This window comes from Colobus angolensis, unplaced genomic scaffold, assembly GCF_000951035.1.
Source record: "Colobus angolensis palliatus isolate OR3802 unplaced genomic scaffold, Cang.pa_1.0 Scaffold605, whole genome shotgun sequence".
Classification (NCBI taxonomy): Eukaryota; Metazoa; Chordata; class Mammalia; order Primates; family Cercopithecidae; genus Colobus; species Colobus angolensis.
Window position 1 is genome coordinate 770,267 of NW_012119655.1, and position 21,367 is coordinate 791,633.

Sequence of the window (21,367 nt, forward strand, 5' to 3'; positions counted from 1 at the left end):
ATATTAGATACACAGATTGTATTGATGGTGGCTAACTTTATAATTTAGTTCATATATGAGAGAATATCAAGATAAAATTATAACTGGAACTAGGAGAGGAATGGATGTCATTTAAATATCTTGGGCTTGGAGCTGGATGTAATATATTAGGGGATGTGATTTCATTTCTGGTTGAGCAGATAATGTATTTGAATTATGTGTAAATTTCACAATTTTTGATCTACAAAGAACAGATAATTGTATCAGTAGGTAATAGAATATTTTATTTCAAAACAGTGAAGAAGCTGCTAAGCATAAAATTTGTCAAATGCTACAAAGATGATGAATATACAACTGGGAATTCCAAGAAATTTAAATTTAATTACATTCTTTATTATGTTTTCCTCAAACGAAATAAATCAGTTCCACCATTTGGCTAATATTATTTATAGGAGATAAAATATGGAATCTGTTATAAATGTCCTAATTTATGCTACAGTATTAATCTCAATCCTGATCATTACCTAATTATAGCATTTACCAATCTGTGATTTTATAAATTAACCACATTTGTTAAATTAAGAAGAAATTTACAGACACCGTTTTTTTCCTGTTACAACATATGCACAAGCCATCAAAAAACAAAACAAAACAAAACCAAAAAGAAGTATATTTTATGCTAAAGTTACTTTCTGTCCAGGTCGAAACATTGTTCCACTTTGATTTTTTCTCCTCTTTGGATTTTGAAAGCTTTCATATCTGAAAAAAGAAAGAGATAATTTAATATGTGTAAATACCACCATCACAAAACAAAAGATAATGGATTGTTGGCAAACACAATTATATTTTAAGAAATGAATGGGAAATAACAAACTAGAAAAAAAATGCCAGTCGCAGAAATTAAAAATAATTCTTACAAATAAAGTTGCATTCCAATAGAAAACGGAGCAAAGGGGATGAAGAGACAAGTTAGAAAAGATAAAATACAAATGACAATGAATAATATGAAAAATTCTAACTTCTACACTTTTAATCAAATAAATGTTAATTATTAAGATATCATTTTTCTAAAATCAAAAGGGCTAAGTTTAGAAAAATACTGCAACACACAATGTGATGGTGCAGTATATCTGGCATTCTCACATACTGCTATTGAAATATATATTGTACAGTATTTCTGGAAGGCAATTGGGGAATACATTTCAAAAGCCTTAAAAATTGTGAACTCCCTGTTATGCAACAATTCCGCCTCTATCCCAGTGAAACAATTAGATATGTGCATATATTCAGCTGCAACAATGTTCATTACCACATTGCCTGGGAGCAATTTAAATGTCTAAAAATTGGATATTGTGGCATAGCTACACTATAAAATGACATTTAAAAGCAATAAAGTAACATTTAAAATGTAAAACAATTTTCAGGATGTATGTGGATAAAGGGGGACTGCTATATAGCAATATGTACAGACTGTTCTTATCAGAATAGGAAAAAATATATAAGCATATAAACAAATATGCTTTGGGAGGTGGTGGGGTTAAGGGAAATTTGTTTCCTTATTTTTCCTTACCTCTGTTTTCTGATTCTTCTTTAATAAATACATGGCACTAACTTATGTACACATACATACATACTGCAAAGTACTGCAAAATTAGATAACAAAGAGCAGCAGCTTCTAAAGACCAGGAATAAACATCTGTTAAATTGAATTACACTGAATCATTGACCTAGAATGCTTCCCAGTCCATTGGTCTCAGATTCATAGGTGGTCATAAACTCAATTGCAAGGATCCTTTAAATCCAATGTGTAACAAATGTGGTCCACCAATGAATAAATCTGTATTTATATGTTCTTGAGCTCAATAAAATATTAATATAAATTATTTTGAAGGCAAAACAGGTGTTTTTATAACAAAATTTTATAAACTAGACATTAGAATCACTTTGAACTTTTAATTTTCCTTATTTCTTCAAAGTTACTAAATTTTTTTTTTAGCAAGACAGTCTTGCTCTGTTACCCAGGCTGGAGTGCAGTGGTGCAATCTTGGCTCTCTGCAACCTCCACCTCCTGGCTTCAAGCAATTCTCCTGTCTCAGCCTCCCGAGTAGCTGGGACTATAGGTGCATGCCACCACACCTGGCTAATTTTTGTATTTTTAGTAGAAATGGGATTTCCCCATGTTGGTCAGGTTGGCCTCGAACTCCTGACCTCAGGTGATCCACCTGCCTTGGCCTCCCAAAGTGCTGGGATTACAGGCATGAGCCACTGCACTCAGCCCAAAGTTACTAAAATTAAATGAGTCTATTATGAATAATTCAAATATAATCAAATGAACTGGTTAATGAAAACTCAATTTTGACTTCTGTACTTCTGAAATTTTGGGATTTTTAAATGCAAATATGACACATATTTTTGAATTGGCTTTTACATGTTCAAAATATTTTTTTTTTATTTTAAACACGAACTTTAAAGGTTTAAGTGTAATACTGTGTCACTTATAGTAGTAGCTGTACTTCCAAAACAGAATTTGTTACTTACAGCTCAGCAAAATTCTTCCAGTCGTCTTCACTAATGGATGGTCTTGTGTGACCAAGTGCAGTCATTAAATGCGACTGACTAATAGCCAGTCTGGTTTTAATTGGTCCTGGTTGGTTAATGGATTCATCCTCCTTAAGTAAAAAAAGAAATTGATAAAGAGTTAAATTAGGGATGTGAAAAAAAATGTGGTATTCCAGTTGTTACTTCTTTTTGTCAGTTTTTTCAAGAGACCATACATTCTCTTTCTTATAAGATAATGAAACACTGAAAGCAAGGAAGCACATAACCATGACTGAGTTAATGTGTTCTGGTCCCTTGTTTATAAATATAGCTCATTTATAAGTCAAAGAAATACATATCAAAAGGGTGAAACAATTTTTAAGAAGTTTTAACAATTATAATGAGGGGGAAAAAGCCATACTCCACTTTGGCTCTGGTATCTGCCTTTGATAATACTGATATCTGCCCTCAGTTGATCTCTTTGTTCTTGTGTAAGTTCTTGGCAACCCTCTTGTGAAGCTGTCCTTAACACTGGAGGCTGTGAAAACAACTGGTCTTTCCCAGGAACTCCAGGCAAATCCTGAGTCATGGAGCTTGGTGCGGAGAGACACTGTGAGCTCTGCGTGGTAAATTGTAGTAATGAAAGATGGAAGGAAGGGGGGGGAGAGAAGAAACTAAGTGTTTACCAAAGATAAAAATTAAACATTTTAAGCAATAAAACATTAACATAGATAAGTATACATGTTAATTAACTGAAATTAAGCAAGTTGAAAAGCTGTTCCTCTTCTATAAAGGTTCACTGATACCTGTGTTATAGAACCACCATCGAGCGAAAATTGCCATAACACAGGGTAGGTTTTTTTAACTTTGTTGCTTAAATCCAACACACTAATGCCCAAGGACAGGTTTCTTCGTTTTCAGAAAGTAAATTTATACTAAGTTTCTGGGACATTTCTAGATAGAATAAATAAAAAACAGAATTAAAGACTAAAATTAAACCACCACTTTACTATTCTTGGGAATACAAATGAATTGCTTTTATATTTTTAAAGTCTGAGTTAGGCTAGGTATAGTGGCTCACACCTGTAATCCTAGCACTTTGGGAAGTCAAGGCAGGCAGATCGCTTGAGCCCAGGAGTTTGAGACCAGCCTGGGCAACATAGTGAAACCTCGTCTCTACAAAAAGTACAAAAATTAGCTGGGCATGGTGGCATACTCAGCTACTCAGGAGGCTGAGGTGGGAGAATCACCTAAGCCCAGGAGGTCAAGGCTGCAGTGAGCCATAATTGTGCCACTGCACTCTAGTCTGGGTGATAAGAGTGAGACTGTCTCAAAAAAAAAAAAAAAAAAGCCTAAATTAATAAAGTAAATGTACAAAAAACCAGGAAACATATAAATAACCAAATACATGTACAAATGTTATATGTACCAATAAAATTACAGTGAACCACTGTTAATTTTGAGAAGAGATGTTGAATGCTAGTAGAAGAACAGTGATACTGCCTACATTTAATGAAAACACTTTCCTGTTGAAACATTATTAGCACCCTTCACTGTGCTTACACTTTGCAGCAAAAGTATCACAGATAATATTTTGTTTTCAGGAATTTCTTACATTATTGTATCAAATTATTCATTATCCTCAACTATTCATGATAATAGAATTTAAGTTTACTATAAAATGGAACTGCTCCTAAAGATGTTTTAAAACCACTAGGTAAGAGAGAGAAACCTCAAAGAAACCAAAGGTAATCACAACCATGCACAACTTTGGTTCCTTGCTCCCAGCCTTGTCTTAAAAATCTTAACAAGGAATGCAAATTGCCAATTAGTGTAGGCAAGAAACAAAACTATTTTACTGAAGAACCAACCAACCAGGAAGAATATGTGGGGCTGGTTAGGAGAAAAATCACTCCAACTTTACACCAACATGTAGCTTTATATTTCAGAACTGCATAATGACGACTGCACAAGATACCAAATCAGAAGAGGTTCCATTTCCAAGTTCTGATTCATAAGAGCTTCCAAAGTAGAGCCGGTACATATTGAATTTTGATTCATCTGGAAGGATCTCAGACATCTCTAAGGAAACAAGGGATTGATCTAAGCCACATTCTCCATCTCCAGCTGAATCGTCAGAGCCACTGCTATGGTTAAGAAAGACCATTGAAGACAGACTTAGGTCACTATCAGAGCTGGAACTTCCATCCTAAAATACACAAAAGGACAACCAGTTTAAAGACGTAAACAATTTTAGTCTCAGAAATAAATAATAACATAGCATTCTATTAGAGCAATACAAGAAACTAAGAAGCATTTTTCAAAAAACTCATTAATTCTCTAATGGTTTTGAGGCACATGGTAAAAATTTAACTATTAAAATATAAAGATAACATAGAATGTGTAGATAATTTACCAACCATCCCCCAAGGAAGTCTGTAATGAAGCTAAGACTCAGACCTCTGGGCTTTATTTTTATGTCTCTGACATTCCATTCATACTTTTCTACTCCAAAATGATGAATCAACATGTTATAGAGTGCTTTCTCATTATAGAGAGCTCTACAAATACACATCTTTCTGGTAGTAAAGGGAGAGGGGAGAACTTCAATGGCCTGCCAAAATAGCAAAAACTTAGGGAGTATCTGATTTAGCAACTGTAGGCTCTGTAGACATTCCAACCAAATGTGGTAAAGAAGAGTAATAGAATAATCCTTCCTAGAAAATATATGGTAAAGTCTACAATGTAACAGTTCAAATATCTACTGTAAATGTTAAAATCGTAATACTATCTTTAGAGAAAAGGCTGATGCAAGGGTTGGGATACAGAAAGTACAAGATAAACCAAGAATATTTTTCTTTTTTGGGGGCAGGGTCGCACTCTGTCATCCATGCTGGAGTGCAGTGGCACAATCATGGCTCACTGCATCCTGGACTTCCTCAAGTGATCCTCCTGCCTCAGCCTCTCCCAAGTAGCTAGGACTACAGGTGTGCACCACCATGGCCAGCTGATTTTTAAATTTTTCTTAGAGAAAAGTCCCACTCTGTTGTCCATAATGGGTATAGTTTGTGTAACCATAGTTTGGTCTCAAACTAGGCTCAAATGATCCTCCTGCCTTGGCCTGCCAAAGTGCTGGGATTACAGACGTGAGCCACTACACCTGGCCAAGAATAACTTACTGTATCTGGAAGTGAGGAAGTGATTCAAAAATGATGAGGACATGTCATAAAGATATAGGAGCCATACAAAAGGGGCTTCTATTGGCCAGATTGGGACAATTTGAGCTTCAAAACAACAGCTTTAACTAATTATTTTTTAGAAGCTAAAGTACAAAAAAACTAAAAACTCTAACTATTTTTCTGTTTGTAGTATTTAATTCATGGTATCCTAATTTCAATAATATCCTTGCAAACACCAACATGTTTTTGCCAATATTAAGGTAATGTTAAAGAAACAGACACCAAACTCTTCATAATTATAAATTCTCTGCAAAACCCATATTCCAACTATGGAACATTCAACTAAAGGTAAACTTATACTTCTCTACAGTTTTACCAAAGTTGTTTAAAAAATAGCATTTTTTTAAGGTTGAAATTTTGACATTGTACTTCTCTTATCATTCATAAAATGTCATAACAACTTCCTCATATAACTTGCCTGGAGTCCACTTGAGAGCAGCATTCCATGTAAGGCCTCTAATTGGGCATTGTAAAGTAAAGCTTTCAGATCAGCTCCAGTAAAGGAGTCGGTTACAGATGCTACATGCTGAAGGTCAACATCATCTGCCAGAGGTAGAGAGTCACTGAGGACATTTAAAATTTCAAGACGTGACACCTGAAGGGAGAATAATTTATTTAACAAATTAAAAATACTAAAAATATTATCTTAAATTGTGTGTCTTATGATTTTCTTCATAAATTAACCTTATATATCTAAAAAAGCTTTATAAATAAGTTGAGAAATGTACCAACAGCCTACTATTTATCTTCTTTGGAACTTTTTCCCCAACAGAAATAATATATGTAGGAAAATGAATGAAAATCACCACTCTTAAGGCTGGGCATGGTGGCTCACACCTGAAATCCCAATACTTTGGGAGGTTGAGGTGGGAGGATCACTTGAGCCCTGGAGTTCAAGAACAGCCTGGGCAACACAGGGAGACCCCGTCTCTACACAAAAATTAAAAATAAAATTATCTGGGCGTGGTAGCGTGCGCCTGTGGTCCCAGCTACTCGGGAAGCTGAGGTAGGAAGATTGCTTGAGCCTGGGACACAGGCTGCAGTGAGTTGTGATCGTACCACCGCACTCCAGCCTGGGTGACAAAGTAAGACCTTGTCTGAAAAAGAAAAAAGCAAAAACCTACAAAATATTCAGTGTAAGTAATTTCTTATTCACACAGTGGTTATTTTCTAGATTTAGGCAAGTGTGCCAAGAAGGTATTTCAAAAGGGAAATCGAAATAATTTAAATAATAGCTACATGTAACATATATTCAGATACTTTATACCTTTGACTATTCATTTGTCTATCTGTTCTTTCATTCATTTATTTGCTTGCTTCTAAATTGGAGAACAGGAGTTGGAACAACACAGGACTAGGAAGAGTTGAAAAATTATCTCTCTGAAACCTTACATGCTTACGATTCACATGCTTGATTCTGTATCAGAGTTTTTTTTGACAGGATAATGGATGTAATCTTAACAGAAGAGAATGTGAAAATATAATACTTTAGGTTTCTTGCATTTTTTTCCCCAAATCAGCTAACACAGTAGGATTACAAGGTTTTCAGACTTGCACTGGGCCAAAGAAAGGCTTTGCATCTAATTCAGAATCTTTTTATGCTTTGAGCAAACAGTGGCTAAAGCTTTTCCCTAAGAAAGCTGGTCTTTTAAGGACAATTGCCATTACCTGGCAGAAGTAAAGCTCACAAGGAAAGAGTGTAGCATTTGTTGGGTTTTGGACTCTAAATATGAAATTGTCACCTGATCAGGAGGAGGACAGTATACACATTTATCTAGTCGACCAGGCCTAAGCAGGGCAGGGTCAATCAAGTCAGGGCGACTAGTCGCAGCCAATACATAAACACCTAGAGGAAAAAAGAACTTTTTTTTACTAAAATCTGATAACATGATGACATTTTGTTATAACATTCTATTTCTGTATTTATAATTATTACCCTGTAAGCCTTCTACTCCATCCAACTGAGTCAGCAACTGGTTAACTACTCGGTCTGTAACTCCTGTATTATCATGACCCCGCCGAGGAGCAATGGATTCAAATTCATCAAAGAAAAGAATGCAGGGCTTTGCAGCCTGTGCTCTGGAAAAACAACATTTCATATTTGAATCAGGCTTCATAGTTTACAAAGTGATTTCATATATATATATGAATGTATTTATATATATTTATGTACTTCTTTTAATTTTTACAACAAACCCTTAAAGAAGGCAAGTTGTATGTATTTATATATAAACACATATAAGTGTATTTATATATATTTAGGTACTTATTTTAATCTTTACAACAAACCCTTAAAAAGGCAAGGTATGTGAAATTGCCCTCGTATTCAGTAAACTGCTGAGGTCAAGGTGTTTATTAAGACCCATGCCTTCTGGATAGACTAACAGGGATCAAAACAAAAATCTGACTCTTGGTCAATAAGTCAAACACTTGTTTGATTTCTATTACAAGTAACCATTTTTATATTAATATATATTTATTGGCCACCCTTACTTCTTTTGTGAAATGCCTATTCATTTCTTTTGCCCATTCAAAATTTGGAAAGCTCATTATGCTGGTAGTGTTTTGTAAGGGCTCTCTATTAAAAAAAAATTTTCTTTTTATTTATTTATTTATTTATTTATTTATTTTTTGAGACGGAGTCTCTCTCTTGCCCAGGCTGGAGTGCAGTGGCGCGATCTCCACTCACTGCAAGGTCCACCTCCTGGGTTCACGCCATTCTCCTGCCTCAGCCTCCCGTGTAGCTGGGACTACAGGTGCCCGCCACCGTGCCCGGGTAATTTTTTTTCGTATTTTTAGTAGAGACGGGGTTTCACCATGTTAGCCAGGATGGTCTCGATCTCCTGACCTCATGATCCACCCGTCTTGGCCTCCCAAAAAATATATTTTCTTTTACTTTTCTAATAATTTGAACTTTGACTTTTAGTTTTATTAATTTATTAACAAATTTTAATTCTAAAGAAGTGAATATTCCGTCTCTGGCAACGGGTGGACTAGATGTCTGGAGAATAACACCTAATATAAAACACCTGTCATGGTGATTGAAAAAAACCAACAGCTATCTCATTAAATGCATGGCAAGTAAAATATATCTTCTGGGGCCAAAAATAGACCTGAATTATCTGCTACTTGCATGTTTAGCAGAACTGTCCTAGAAAACTGAGTCTGATGTTTGATTTGTGTAAAGATTTTTTTAACTTTTCTAACTCAATTTTTTTACTAAGTTATAGGACTACTCAGATTTTATTTCTTTTTGGTTCAATTTTGGTCAGTTTTATTTTTGTCTATGTCACCTAAGTTTTCAAATGTATTGGCATAAATATTTTCATAATATTCCCTTATTATCTTTTACATTTCTGGGATATCTTTAGTTATGGTTCCCTTTTTATCCCTAAAATTGTTTATTCATGCTTTTTTTTTTTTTTTCTTAATCAAACTTGCTAGACAGTGTTCAAAAAATAAATTTTGGCTTTGTGAGCTTCTCTGTTTTGTGTTTCATTAAACTTCATTCTTATCTTTATTATTTCCCTTTTAACCTATTTTTTAGTGTATATCTATAATTTTCCTAATTTCATGAGATAGATACATAAGTGGTTAACTTTCAACCTTTTTTCTTTTCTAAACATTTAAGGCTATAAATTTTCCTTGAAATCAGTTTTGCAACATCTAACAATTTTAATGGATAGTATTTTCATTATCATTTGCTCCCAAATATTTTCCACTGTAACCTCTCTTTAACCCAGGAATTACGTAGAAGAGGTTTATTTTGTTTATGCTTTTTCCTGGTAAACTGGGTGGTGAATACATGAAGTATTCATTTTATTATTCTTCCTTAAGATGCATAAGTATTTTATATATATTCTCTTAAGTGTACATTTTGTAATAACATTTTTGGAAGAATAAAACAGTAACTTTTATTTTAAAACTCCCCATAATGCTATCACATTTGAATAATTATTTTCATCCTTACATACCATCTTCTGTATTCATATGCAGTTTTTTAATATATGCAAAATAGTTACACTCACTGAAATTAAATTGGCCAGATGGAATCTTGATTTATAAGAGATAAATTAGAAACTGGGGGAAAAAAGAATTTAGAACTTAGAAAATTTAGAGATAAATTAGGGGCAATTATTTGCTTCATAGAAGAGATTTCTTTGAATAACCACTTCGATTCCACTTTGAGGAGTATTTCTATTGTAAATACAAAACCAAATAATTTCCAAAATTTAATATCTAAAATATTTTGTAGCATTTGGTGAAATAGAGAATCCACATCCTCTAGCTTATTAATAATTCACATAAACCACAGGTTTCAAATATCAGTTCTTCAAAAAACAAGACCAAAAAAAGTACTGATTGATAAATAATAACAGAGTCAGTTACTTTAAAAACATTAATAGGGAACCAACCTAATAAAAATATCCCGAACAGCTTGTTCACTTGCTCCAATATATTTGCTGAGTAACTCTGGCCCCTATGGGTAAAATAAAATTAGAGTTGAGATAAAATTATTTAAAAAGAAAATATAAATTTGGTTTCTGACTAAATGAATCATGGAAATCTTTCATATGATTAAATGGATATCTTTTATACATTTTTAAAATTAATGTGTGCTAGAATAAATAACATACCACAAGTTCTATGCTTGGTGTTTCTTCTGCCCAGAACATTTTCCCCCAGATATTCTCATGGCTTGCTGCTTCATTTTATTTAGATCTCTGCTCAAATACCACCTCTTCAGAAACCCTTTTCTGACAAGTCCATCTATGACTCACTCCAGTTACTCTTAAGCTTCCTTACCCTGCTTTTCTTCCTACATAGGACTTACCATCACCATCTGACAGTGGATTATATACTGAATGTGTCTATCTGCTTATTGTCACTCTCCACTAGTAGAATGTAAACTGCAAAAAGGCAGTTTTGTTCACTGCTGAATCCCTTGTGCCAGAAACAGTGTCTGCCACGTAAGTATTAGATAAATCATTTTTTTCAAGTGAATAAGTGAATGGTTTAAGAAGGGACAAAGTTCCATCTAAAATTTAAAAAATGTGTAGAGATATGACTTTAATCAGCATCTTCAATTACTGAAACAATGTATTTGCATAGGATTTAAAGAATATATCATTTTTAGAACATGGGAAAAGTCCAAAAAAGAAAAAAGATAATATATAAATCTTCCCTAAAAGCCAACTGAAACACCTTTTGAAATAAACTTCCCTGCATATAGCAAAATCAATAATGAGAATAGTCTTCCTTAAATTGGGATCTTTAAAAAAAAACTGAATAGGTCCTAAAGTCATCTGTAGTGAAAAATCACTATCTCCAAAAGACCAACTACTGATCAGGATATGTGACCAAAATAAGTAATTTCTAATATTCAACCACATAGATATCTATTAACATAATAATACTTAATTACATTTCCTCAGTACGGTCAGAGAACTATAGTACTAGAGGAGGGAACAAGAAATAACTAAAGCAAGGCCGGGCATGGTGGCTCTCACCTTAATCCCAGCACTTTGGGAGGCCGAGGCGGGTGGATCACGAGGTCAGGAGGTCAAGACCAGCCTGGCCAACATGGTAAAATCCTGTCTCTACTAAAAATACAAAAATTCACGAGGTGCGGTGGCAGGAGCCTGTAATCCCAGCTAGTCAGGAGGCTGAGGCAGGAATCACTTGAACCCAGGAGGCGGAGGTTGCAGTGAGCCGAGATCACGCCACTCCACTCCAGCCTGGTAACATAGCAAGACTCAGTCTCAGAAATAAAAAGAAAAAAGAAATAACTAAGGCAAAAATAACAGGAAGAAGCAACAGCCTGGCACTTTTAGTGTTTCTCCATCATTGCCAGTTCACAAAAAGACATGATAAAAGAGTAATTTACAACTGGGTAAAACCCAGTTATACATTACTAAACTGAGCTGGGCACTGTGACTCACACCTGTAATCCCAGCACTTTGGGAGGCCAAGGCGGGCAGATCACTTGAGGTCAGGAGTTCAAAACCAGCCTGGCCAACATGGTGAAATCCTGTCTCTACTAAGAATACAAAAATTAGCCTGTAACCCCAGCTACTCGGGAGGCTGAGGCAGGAGAATAGCTTGAACCCAGGAGGCGGAGGTTGCAGTAACCCAAGATTGCGTCAGTACACTCCAGCCTGGTCAATAGAGTGAGACTCCATCTCAAAAAAATAAAAATAAATATAGAAAAAATAAATAAATTACTAAACTGATTTATAAATCAAGTTTGAGTAAGGCTAGAATAATACATGATTCCTTTGTCTTGGAATCTAATTGCCCTTTGTTAAACTAATATTGCTGATGTGCTGAAACTATACAGCTAAGATACTGGATCTGCGACCACAATGACACACCAGTGGTGAACTGTGAAGCATTACCCAAAATGATCTGCTAGCATGCCTCTTAATTACCACACTCACCTTGTACCTGAAAAAAACTTAGACCTAGTCTCACTTTGACCAAGTAAGGGTGAGATATAGTCAAAAGTAACAGAACCATAAAAACCCCAGCCTCTTGCCTCAGTATGGTCTCCACCCTCTAGTTGTCTACTCCCTTTAAGAATAGTTTGCCCTTTTATCTGAGTATTTATGTATAATTCTATTCACAATGCATGAAGATTTGCCTTAAGCAAGACCATAATAAGCCCTATGAGAGAGGTGGCTCATTACTCAATTTCACACAATTTTTTTTTTTTTTTGAGATGGAGTCACGCCCTGTTGCCCAGGCTGGAGTGCAGTGGCGTGATCTCGGCTCACTGCAAGCTCCGCCTCCCGGGTTCACGTGCTATTCTCCTGCCTCAGCCTCCCGAGTAGCTGGCACTACAGGCACCCGCCACCACGCCTGGCTAATTTTTTATATTTTTAGTAGAGATGGGGTTTCACCATGTTAGCCAGGATGGTCTCGATCTCCTGACCTTGTGATCTGCCCGCCTGGGCCTCCCAAAGTGCTGGGATTACAGGTGTGAGCCACCGCGCCCAGCCGCACACAACTTTTAATAGATGGATTGCTGTTCCTACTAGCTTTCCAAATGTGAGACTAGCCCACAATCGACAAACATAATGGTGTTGGTAAAGATGTGGAGAATCAGGAACCCCCCACTTTGCTAGTGGGAATGGTGCAGTTGGTGTGAAAGACAGTTTGGTGGGTCTTTGAAAAGTTAGAGAATTACCCTAAGACCCAACAATTCTACTCCTCAGTTTATGACCAAGAGAAATAAAAACATGTCCATGGAGAAATCTGTACATGAATATTTACAGTAACATTATTCATAATAGTCAAAAGGTAGAAACAATTCAAATGTTCACCACTGATAAATGGATAAACAAAGTATGGTAACATTATTCAGTCATGCAAAGGAATGAAGTACTGATACATACTACTACCTGGATGAACCATGAAAACTTTACATAAGTGAAAGAAGCCAGACACAAAAGGTGACATATTGCATGATTCTTTTTATATGAAATAAACAGAAAAGGCAAATCCATAGAGACAAAAAGCAGATTAATGGTTGCCAGGGGATGAGCGGAAGAAGGAATGGAATGAAAAAGTTTTGAAATTAGAAAGAGGTGGTGGTTGTATAGCATTGTGAATGCACTAAATGTCAGTGAATTGTACACTTTAAAATGGCTAACTGCATTTATGTAAATTTTGCCTCAGTGAAAAAAGAAGTGGACAACATACCTTGACACTTATAAAATTCATTCTACTCTCTCGTGCAATTACCCCAGCTAGTAAAGTTTTTCCTGTTCCAGGCGGACCATACAACAGTATTCCTGTTCTTTGTCGTATGGGCAAGTTTGCAAATAATTCTGGATACTGAGAAACAAAAAAAAAAATATGAAAAAGAGCTCAAGTCTAAACAAATGACTAAGTAGCAGCTAAAGATCAATGTATAGAAAAAAATATTCAGATAGTAATCACCACCACCTGTCTTCAGTAACAGCAAGTACAGCAGTAGAAAATAAAATTCCTACTAAAAACTATAAATGAACTCAAAGGAACTACTACAAATTTTTTCCAATTAAGAACACATTCTATATAAAATGCATATAACTGCATCAGAACTTATTTCTATTTTTCCTGTTTTATTAGAAGTACTACATTTGAAAAGTACAAACCAATCTTTTAACAAGTATAGTGCCTTTCATGGATATGCTTCATGGGGCAAGTTATGAGAGCTGTGTACATTCAAATCTCTTCAATCAAAGATAGTAAAATATCCCAAGAGTCTCCAGGCTGAACAAATAATTGACTGCTTCTCAAATTACCTTTTAAAGCACCACTGCTCGAGAACAAGAGGACTTTTTGAACAGGTGAGCCAAACATGAGGCTACTGTCAGCAACATCCTGGTCTCCTTTATTAGGTATGCCTATTTAGTTCCCTCTATTGAGAATATTCCCACTCACCTCTACTTCTGCTCTAATCTGAAAGAAGCCCACACAGCAGTTACGCATATAGTCTCCATGTACTGTATCTGGATGTACTGAATCTCCATGTACTAATGCTTGATGCCCACCCAATCCCAGCACTGGGATCATGATCCTGCTAGCTAGTACCTCCATGCCCATGTTCTCTCACACTGGTTTTAATAGTCCTGGGCTGCAATCAGCATGTCCCAGGCTCCAGTGGCCACTGTGCCCAGGAGTTGCCATGCAGTTACATGAAACCCAGGGTCCTTACCCATATTTTTTTTCTCACTCCTTTGCACGGGTCCCTGATCTTATGCAATGATCTTTGCCTCTCAGATTTCTGATTAAAACACACTACCTCCTAGACTCTACCATCTGATCTTCTGAAGAACAATCTACATTTGTCTCCTTTATCCTGCTATCTGCCTCGTCTATACCTGCCAACTCTGCTTTTCACCTCAGGTCTGGATATCTAGCTTCACCCATCAATCCTGTTAACCTTGATAACTCTTCTACCTCCTAGTTTATTCCTATCCATTTCTGCTCAAATCACAGCAGACAGTTCATCTTGTTTTACTACAATTTGAATGATTTAAAGCAAACAGAATTATACATCAAAATGTATTTACTGTAACTGTCACCTCAGCTTTCTATTATAAGTTTCTTATGGTCAAAGACTGCATCATACACACTAAAATCTGTCAGCCTGGGCAACATAGCAAGACTTTGTCTCTACAAAAATTAAAGAGTTAGCCGGGCATGTTGGTTCATGCCTGTAGTTCTAGCTACTGGGGAGGCTGAGGCAGGAGGATTGCTTGAGCCCAGGAGTTCGAGGTTGCAGTGAGCTGTGAGTGTGCCCCTGCACTCCAGCCTAGATGACAGTGAGGTCTCAACTCTAATAAAAAATTAATTAATAAAATAAAAATTTGTTAAAGTACCTAAAATAGTGTCAGATATTTATTTGGTAACTCAGTAAACACTTGTTGACTCACATGGAGATTGGGCAAGCTAACACATAAAGCCAAAGCCAATAATACAGTGGTTCTTCTGGGAGTAAGTATTCACTTTTTCTTTTTTTTTTTTTAAACATACCTTGGCAGGTAACTGGATAGTATCCATGAGTATCTGCCTAACTTCATGTAACCCACCAATCTTGTCCCAACCCAGGTCTCTAGGTTTATGCAGGTTGACACTTCGCAAAGACACAGGAATAAATCCATGGAGAGCCTTTTCGAAGTCCAATGTTGTTAAAACTAATTCTGTTTAAAAATAAACAAAATTTCTTTTAGTAGTTACATTTCACTATATGAATTTTCAAAATATGCCATCATTTTAGCTGGAAACACTAATTTTCTACTCAAATAACTGCTTATTCAAATACTATAATGGAATATATTTAATTCTTGTCTTACTACAATTACATTTCTCCACAATAGAAAGAAGATTCCAAGTTCAGGTTTTAATAGTAAAACATACTTTCTCTGGTGGATATACTCTGACGAGAGAGTCGAGAATGTATGGCTCGATCCACAAGTACCGTAAAATCTCTAGCCACAAACCCTCCAGTTTCTTTAGCTACATGCTGCAGGTCAAGATCGGTGAACTTGTTTATATCACAGTCCAGTTTATTTTTTATTACATTACACAGAATTTCACATCTTTGTTCCTAAAGAAAAGCACAAAATTCAAATTTCCAATTTTATTCAACTGTATATTTTAGAACGTATATTTGGAGAAAATCAGGTTGACAGATCTATAGCGACGGAAAGCACATTGGTAGTTGTCTGGGGATGGAGCCTGGGAGGGATGGGTAGTAAAAGGGCTAGGAGGCTTCTGGAGTGATGAAAATGTTTGTTTCCTTAATTGTGGTGATGGTTTCACGGCATCTACATATGTTAAAATTGATCAAATTGTACACTTTATGTGAATTTGTTGTACTTAAATTATATCTCAATAAGGTTGTAAAAAAATCACATTAATAAATGATTGTCATTTCTTTCTCCAATAAGAAGCATTTTTAGTAATACATGGTTCCTTTAATAATTTTGTTTTGGTTCCTATAAAACTTATTTCTAAAAACATATTCAGTGACCAATATCTCAAATATCATTCTATTATCCTTAATAATAGATATAATAGCTTTGTTCTTCAATAGCAGTTAACTAGCACAGGGTCTGAATATTTAGGGTAGATGCTAGGTGAAACTTTTTGAGAATTTAAAATATGTTTGCCAGTCCTGGAACATACTTCTTTCAGCTCAGTGCCACCAAAACCCTCATGAGTTCCCAAAGGGGACTAAGTGCCATTATGTGATGGTGGAAAAAAAAAGTTTAATTAATGAAGTGTTTAAAAGCCATCTATCTATTTCTCTCTGTTCTTTCTCATTCAAAGAAATACCATTTTCAAAAAAGTCATTTTCTTGGAAAGTGCATACTAACATTTCAGGTGGCTATAAATTATAATTTATGCCTCTAGCACAACATGCACCAAATGTTGACTTACATATCCTTAAGATCATTAATAGAAGCATAAGTTTAAAGCCACAAATTACTAATAAAATTGAAAAATAATTTCTAGAAAAGGGACATAATTCAATAATCCTTACAAATAGTGTATTACCTGATTAGGAGGCTGAATGTGTTGGATGCACTGAAATATGTGAACTCCTTGAGCAGAAGCAAGTAAAGGATGTAGAGATTGTTGAGACTGACTTGTGGCAATCAGTGCAACCAAACTTCCCATGGAGATAAACTCTTTTATCATATCATTCAAAGCTGGAATTAAGCAATATAGTGTAAAAGCTTAGGAAAAATAAACATGAAATTTAAAAATTATACATTCATTAAAAATAATGATACTCTAAGGTTCACCTTTAAGGTGGAATATGTATGGTATCACTCTTTCATGTCTTTAAAAAATGAATCCATCTAGTTATTCCCTGATTTGTCTATCAAGGACCTAATAAATCTAATGGAGGCACAAGAGGTACTGCAAACTCAGACCAGATACTCAGAGCAATGTCTAATGAAGTTCCCTACTCATGGATCTTATGAAATAAATGAACGAATGATAAAAATTTGTCTCTGAAATAAATATTCTGGAAGGGTGATAAATTTCCATACTGTATTCTGTTTGTTAAAATATAGCTCATATTCCTATGACTTCCAGAACAATCTCCTCCTACCCCAGGTCTTGTAAGGTTTCATATGAGAAGGTCAGAACTGAAATCGGCATTAATAATGTACATCTGAGTCCTGTTCTGACCTAGAAATTTGCAGCACTCCCTTAAACTCTGGACTAATAGATCTAGTATAAGAACAGTAACAGATCGAGTGTAAGATTAATAACGCCAGTCCTATAGATGCTATAGATTTCAAAATTTGAGATTAGCACACTAGGTAATATAATCCAAGCCACTCTTGGTTGCATTTTATATCTATTTCAGTTCTTAAGAACCTTGAAGCAAGTCAATGCTGCCAAACCCTCCAATCTGACCTCCCTAGCACTCCTCTCCTTGCACTCTAAGCTCCAGTCAACAGGGTATTCCCCAAAGTATCATTACTTCCTATATCTCTGTGCTTTTGCTTATAGACCACGCTTCCTTTGCTTCTTTATTAGCATGAAATTGGTTCACACTAATTTCTCCTCTTCCATCAAAACTCAGCTCAGTTATCAACTCCTCTAAAAAGCTTTCCCTGATAACTCCTTATCCCACATCAACCCCAGTATAGGTTATATGCTCCTACACTACTCTGTGTATACTTCTCGCACAGTGTATTCTGTCACCTCCTTGTTGGTCACCCTGGTCAAATTAATCTCTCTGAATTTCCATTTATTGGCCTGTAAAGCCCAGGGAATATCTTCATGCAGAATACAAAGCAATCCAAGAAAGCCAAGAAAGGATTGGCTACTCATACACAGTAGCCATCATTATTAGTATCGTTCTGTACTAACACTGTTCACCCTTCTTTTTCTCCTAGACTTTGAGAATACAGACTGCGCACAAGCGTTTGTCAAATATTTGTCAAATGAACAAAAGAGTAAATCTGTAAATTAAACAGTAAGTAAAGGAGAATGAAAAACCCTAAAGGACTAAGCATGCAGTTGCAGAATTTTCATACTGTTTTTACTCTACCAATTTTGCTAATACGGTCTATAGGACAACTGTAGAATGCTATCAGGGGCCTCAAACACAACACTTAACATAACACATATATTATTCTCTGAAGAGAGGAGATTTATTGTTAAGACTAAAAATGCTGACTGACAAAAGAACAAGACCTTAAGCCAGTGGTGGATGCATTTACCATGAGCAAGCCGCTGGCTCTGCACCGCATCAGGACTGTGCTCATGTTCCGGGACAGCAGGCAGTCCAGCAATGTGGTCAAGGTCATCCAGCAGAACAACAGATGGCTGCATCCACACTGCTTCTGAGAAAGCCACCTCTAGGGTTTTTTGTATGTTTTCAAGCCTTTTTCCTTAATACAGAAGATATGAAATGGTTTCAATATTATTTCAGTGCTGGGAAAGTTCAGGTTGTCCTTTCAAAAGCATTAGAAAAGCTCAATACTGATTTAACTATAAAAATTCGATCTATATTTTATTAATATACCAATCACAAAAACTTGTTCATCATTAACATGGTTCAATTAATACAGTCTCAAAGGGCGCAGTAAAGTATCAAATTTTATAAAACTCAGAAACAGAGGCCAGGTGCAGTGGCTTATGCTGGAATCCCAGCACTTTGGGAGGCCAAGGTGGGCAGATCACTTTGAGCTCAGGAGTTTGAGACCAGCCTGGCCAACATGGTGAAACCCCATCTCTACTGAAAATACAAAAATTAGCCAGGTGTGGTGGCATGTACCTGTAGTCCCAATTACTTGGGAGGTTGAGGCACGAGAATTGCTTGAACCTGGGAGATGGAGGCTATAGTGAGCCGAGATCACACCACTGCACTCCAGCCTGGGCGACAGAGCAAGACTGTCTCAAAAAAGAAAAAAAAAGAAAAAAGAAGAAAAGAAAAGGAATATGCTACTATAATTTCTGTATGCATGTATTCATTTATACCCCGTTTCACCCCATTGAAAATTTTAGATGGCCTACAACAAAATTTAAAAAAGTAGGATGTGGGAAAACATAAGTGAGAGTAAGGGATCAAGATTCGTGTTAAATCAAATACAAATGCATCTGCCTAGAGATCCTGGAGTTGCTATATTTGAATCACAAATTTGGCTTCAAACTTCCTGGTGAGTTACAAAGTTTAAATTTACAAAGAACAGGAAACACACAAGTTCATGATTAGTTGGAACTATATGATAGAGGTACCCAAGGGGGAAAAATTGACTGTTCAAAGTAAAAAAAAAAAAAATTTTAATTGAATAGATAATAAGGTAAATGTTAAGGACTTTAAAAGTACAAAAGTTCTATGGTAAACTGTAATTCTCCTTATTGCTGTCCATAGCCTCCTACTTTCTCTCTCCTGAAGCAACCATTCTCCCAGTTTCCCATAGCAATTCAGAGATCATTTATACCAATTAGAGTATATTCTAAGTACTAATTTTTCAGAGTGGTGTCAGTGAGCACTTCCAGGAATGTAGTCTACAAAGAGTTCTGGCTAGAAAAAAAAAATAGGCCTCCATCAAATATGGAGAGTTTTAGAAATTTTATCAAAAACATTAGAAAGCCAAAGACTTAAAATTTCTAAGAAATTTCAATGACTAAATGATGAACAGAAAAGTTAAAGACTAGATGATAGGTGTATTTATTAGATTGATAGCATTAATTATAACATTCCTGTCTTTCTAATGAAAAAGGGATTTATGTAGAGTGTTACCATATTCATACCTCGTAAAGCTTTACAGTCAACTCTCTCCACATGGGCATCCAGTTTGTCAAATGCTTCTTTACAGATTGCTTTGGCTAAAGTTGATTTTCCACTTCCCTAGAAAATAATTGCTTTATAAGAATTCCCAATATATTCAGTCACAGAAATAGTTTCTGTCGTTATGGCAACCAAGATTCAGCCTCAATTTTATACAGTCTCTTCCAAAAAAATAAAAGAAGAAGAGGGAATACTTCCCAACTCATTTTATGAGGCCAGATTTACACTGACAGCAAAACCAGACAAAGACAATACAAAAACAGAAAACTGCAAACCAATCACTTTCAAACTTAAAAGGACAAAAGCTCAGCAGAACATTAGCAGATAAAACTCAGCAATGTAGAAAGAATGATACACCACAACTACATGGTATTTATCACAGGTATGCAAGGCTGGTTCAACATTTGTAAGTTACTCAACCCTATCAGCACCTTATATCCTAAAAAAGAAAAACCATATAATTGTATCAATTGACACAGAAAAAGGGCATGGAGAACATCACTCTTATTCGTCATCACTCGCCCAACACCTAAAAGCAGACACACAGAAATGTTAGTGAATAAATGAATGCTTTCCATATGTCGTATAAACCCTATATAATACCTGGTCAAAACCCAAAGAAAGGTAAACAAAAAGTTATTAAATGTTACAGAAAAATGAACACACCTTAACCACTTACCTTTCCTCCTGTGAGTAAAAGAGCTCCATTCCTAAGTCCTGCAACAAGAGACATCAGCTGCCGAGACAAAGGGCGTCCCAGGAGGCTATGAGTGATGTGCTCCAAGGAGGACATGCCTAAGGAATTCACTCCTCTGTAAAAGATATACATGGTTACATGATAAAAGACTGAAGCAGGATGAAATTTAGCTATAAAAATGCTGAATTTTGCCTTCCCAGTATAGTTAATTAATTTTATTTTATATCTTGTTTTTTTTTGAGAAAGGGGCTTGCTGGGTCATCCAGGCTGGAGTGCAGTGGCGTGAACCCAGCTTCCTGCAGCCTCAAACTCCCTGGCAAAGGTAATTCTCCTGCCTCAGCCTCCCGAGGAGCTGGGACTTCAGGCATGCAACACCACACCCAGCTGACTGGTTTTTTTGTGTGTGCATTTGTTGTAGAGACAGGGTTTTGCCATGTTGTCCAGGCTAGTCTCCAACTCCTGGGCTCAAGGGATAGCACAGTATTTATTTTTTTTATTTTTATTTATTTTTATTTTTTTATTTTTTGAGACGGAGTCTGGCTCTGTCTCCCAGGCTGGAGTGCAGTGGCCGGATCTCAGCTCACTGCAAGCTCCGCCTCC

The 21,367-nt window shown here is 35.9% G+C and overlaps 1 protein-coding gene across 4 annotated transcripts in view; it reads right to left on the reverse strand.

The window, feature by feature from the left end:
* Positions 1–240: 240 nt before the first annotated feature.
* PEX1 (peroxisomal biogenesis factor 1) overlaps positions 241–21,367 on the reverse strand; it is a 43,235-nt gene continuing 22,108 nt past the window's right edge. For 3 of the 4 annotated variants that reach the window (XM_011963249.1, XM_011963247.1, XM_011963250.1), the window contains 15 exons: positions 20,750–20,882; positions 20,034–20,130; positions 18,497–18,667; positions 16,809–16,963; positions 15,666–15,855; positions 15,282–15,448; positions 13,461–13,595; positions 10,172–10,236; positions 7,693–7,835; positions 7,499–7,602; positions 6,175–6,351; positions 4,496–4,726; positions 2,939–3,136; positions 2,518–2,648; positions 241–738 (listed from right to left, as the gene is read on the reverse strand). In XM_011963249.1, coding sequence (XP_011818639.1) covers positions 654–738; positions 2,518–2,648; positions 2,939–3,136; positions 4,496–4,726; positions 6,175–6,351; positions 7,499–7,602; positions 7,693–7,835; positions 10,172–10,236; positions 13,461–13,595; positions 15,282–15,448; positions 15,666–15,855; positions 16,809–16,963; positions 18,497–18,667; positions 20,034–20,130; positions 20,750–20,882 — 2,182 coding nt within the window. In that variant the 3' untranslated portion in view covers positions 241–653. The remainder of the gene's footprint in view (positions 739–2,517; positions 2,649–2,938; positions 3,137–4,495; positions 4,727–6,174; positions 6,352–7,498; positions 7,603–7,692; positions 7,836–10,171; positions 10,237–13,460; positions 13,596–15,281; positions 15,449–15,665; positions 15,856–16,808; positions 16,964–18,496; positions 18,668–20,033; positions 20,131–20,749; positions 20,883–21,367) is intronic. The other variant, XM_011963248.1, reaches the window with a different exon arrangement.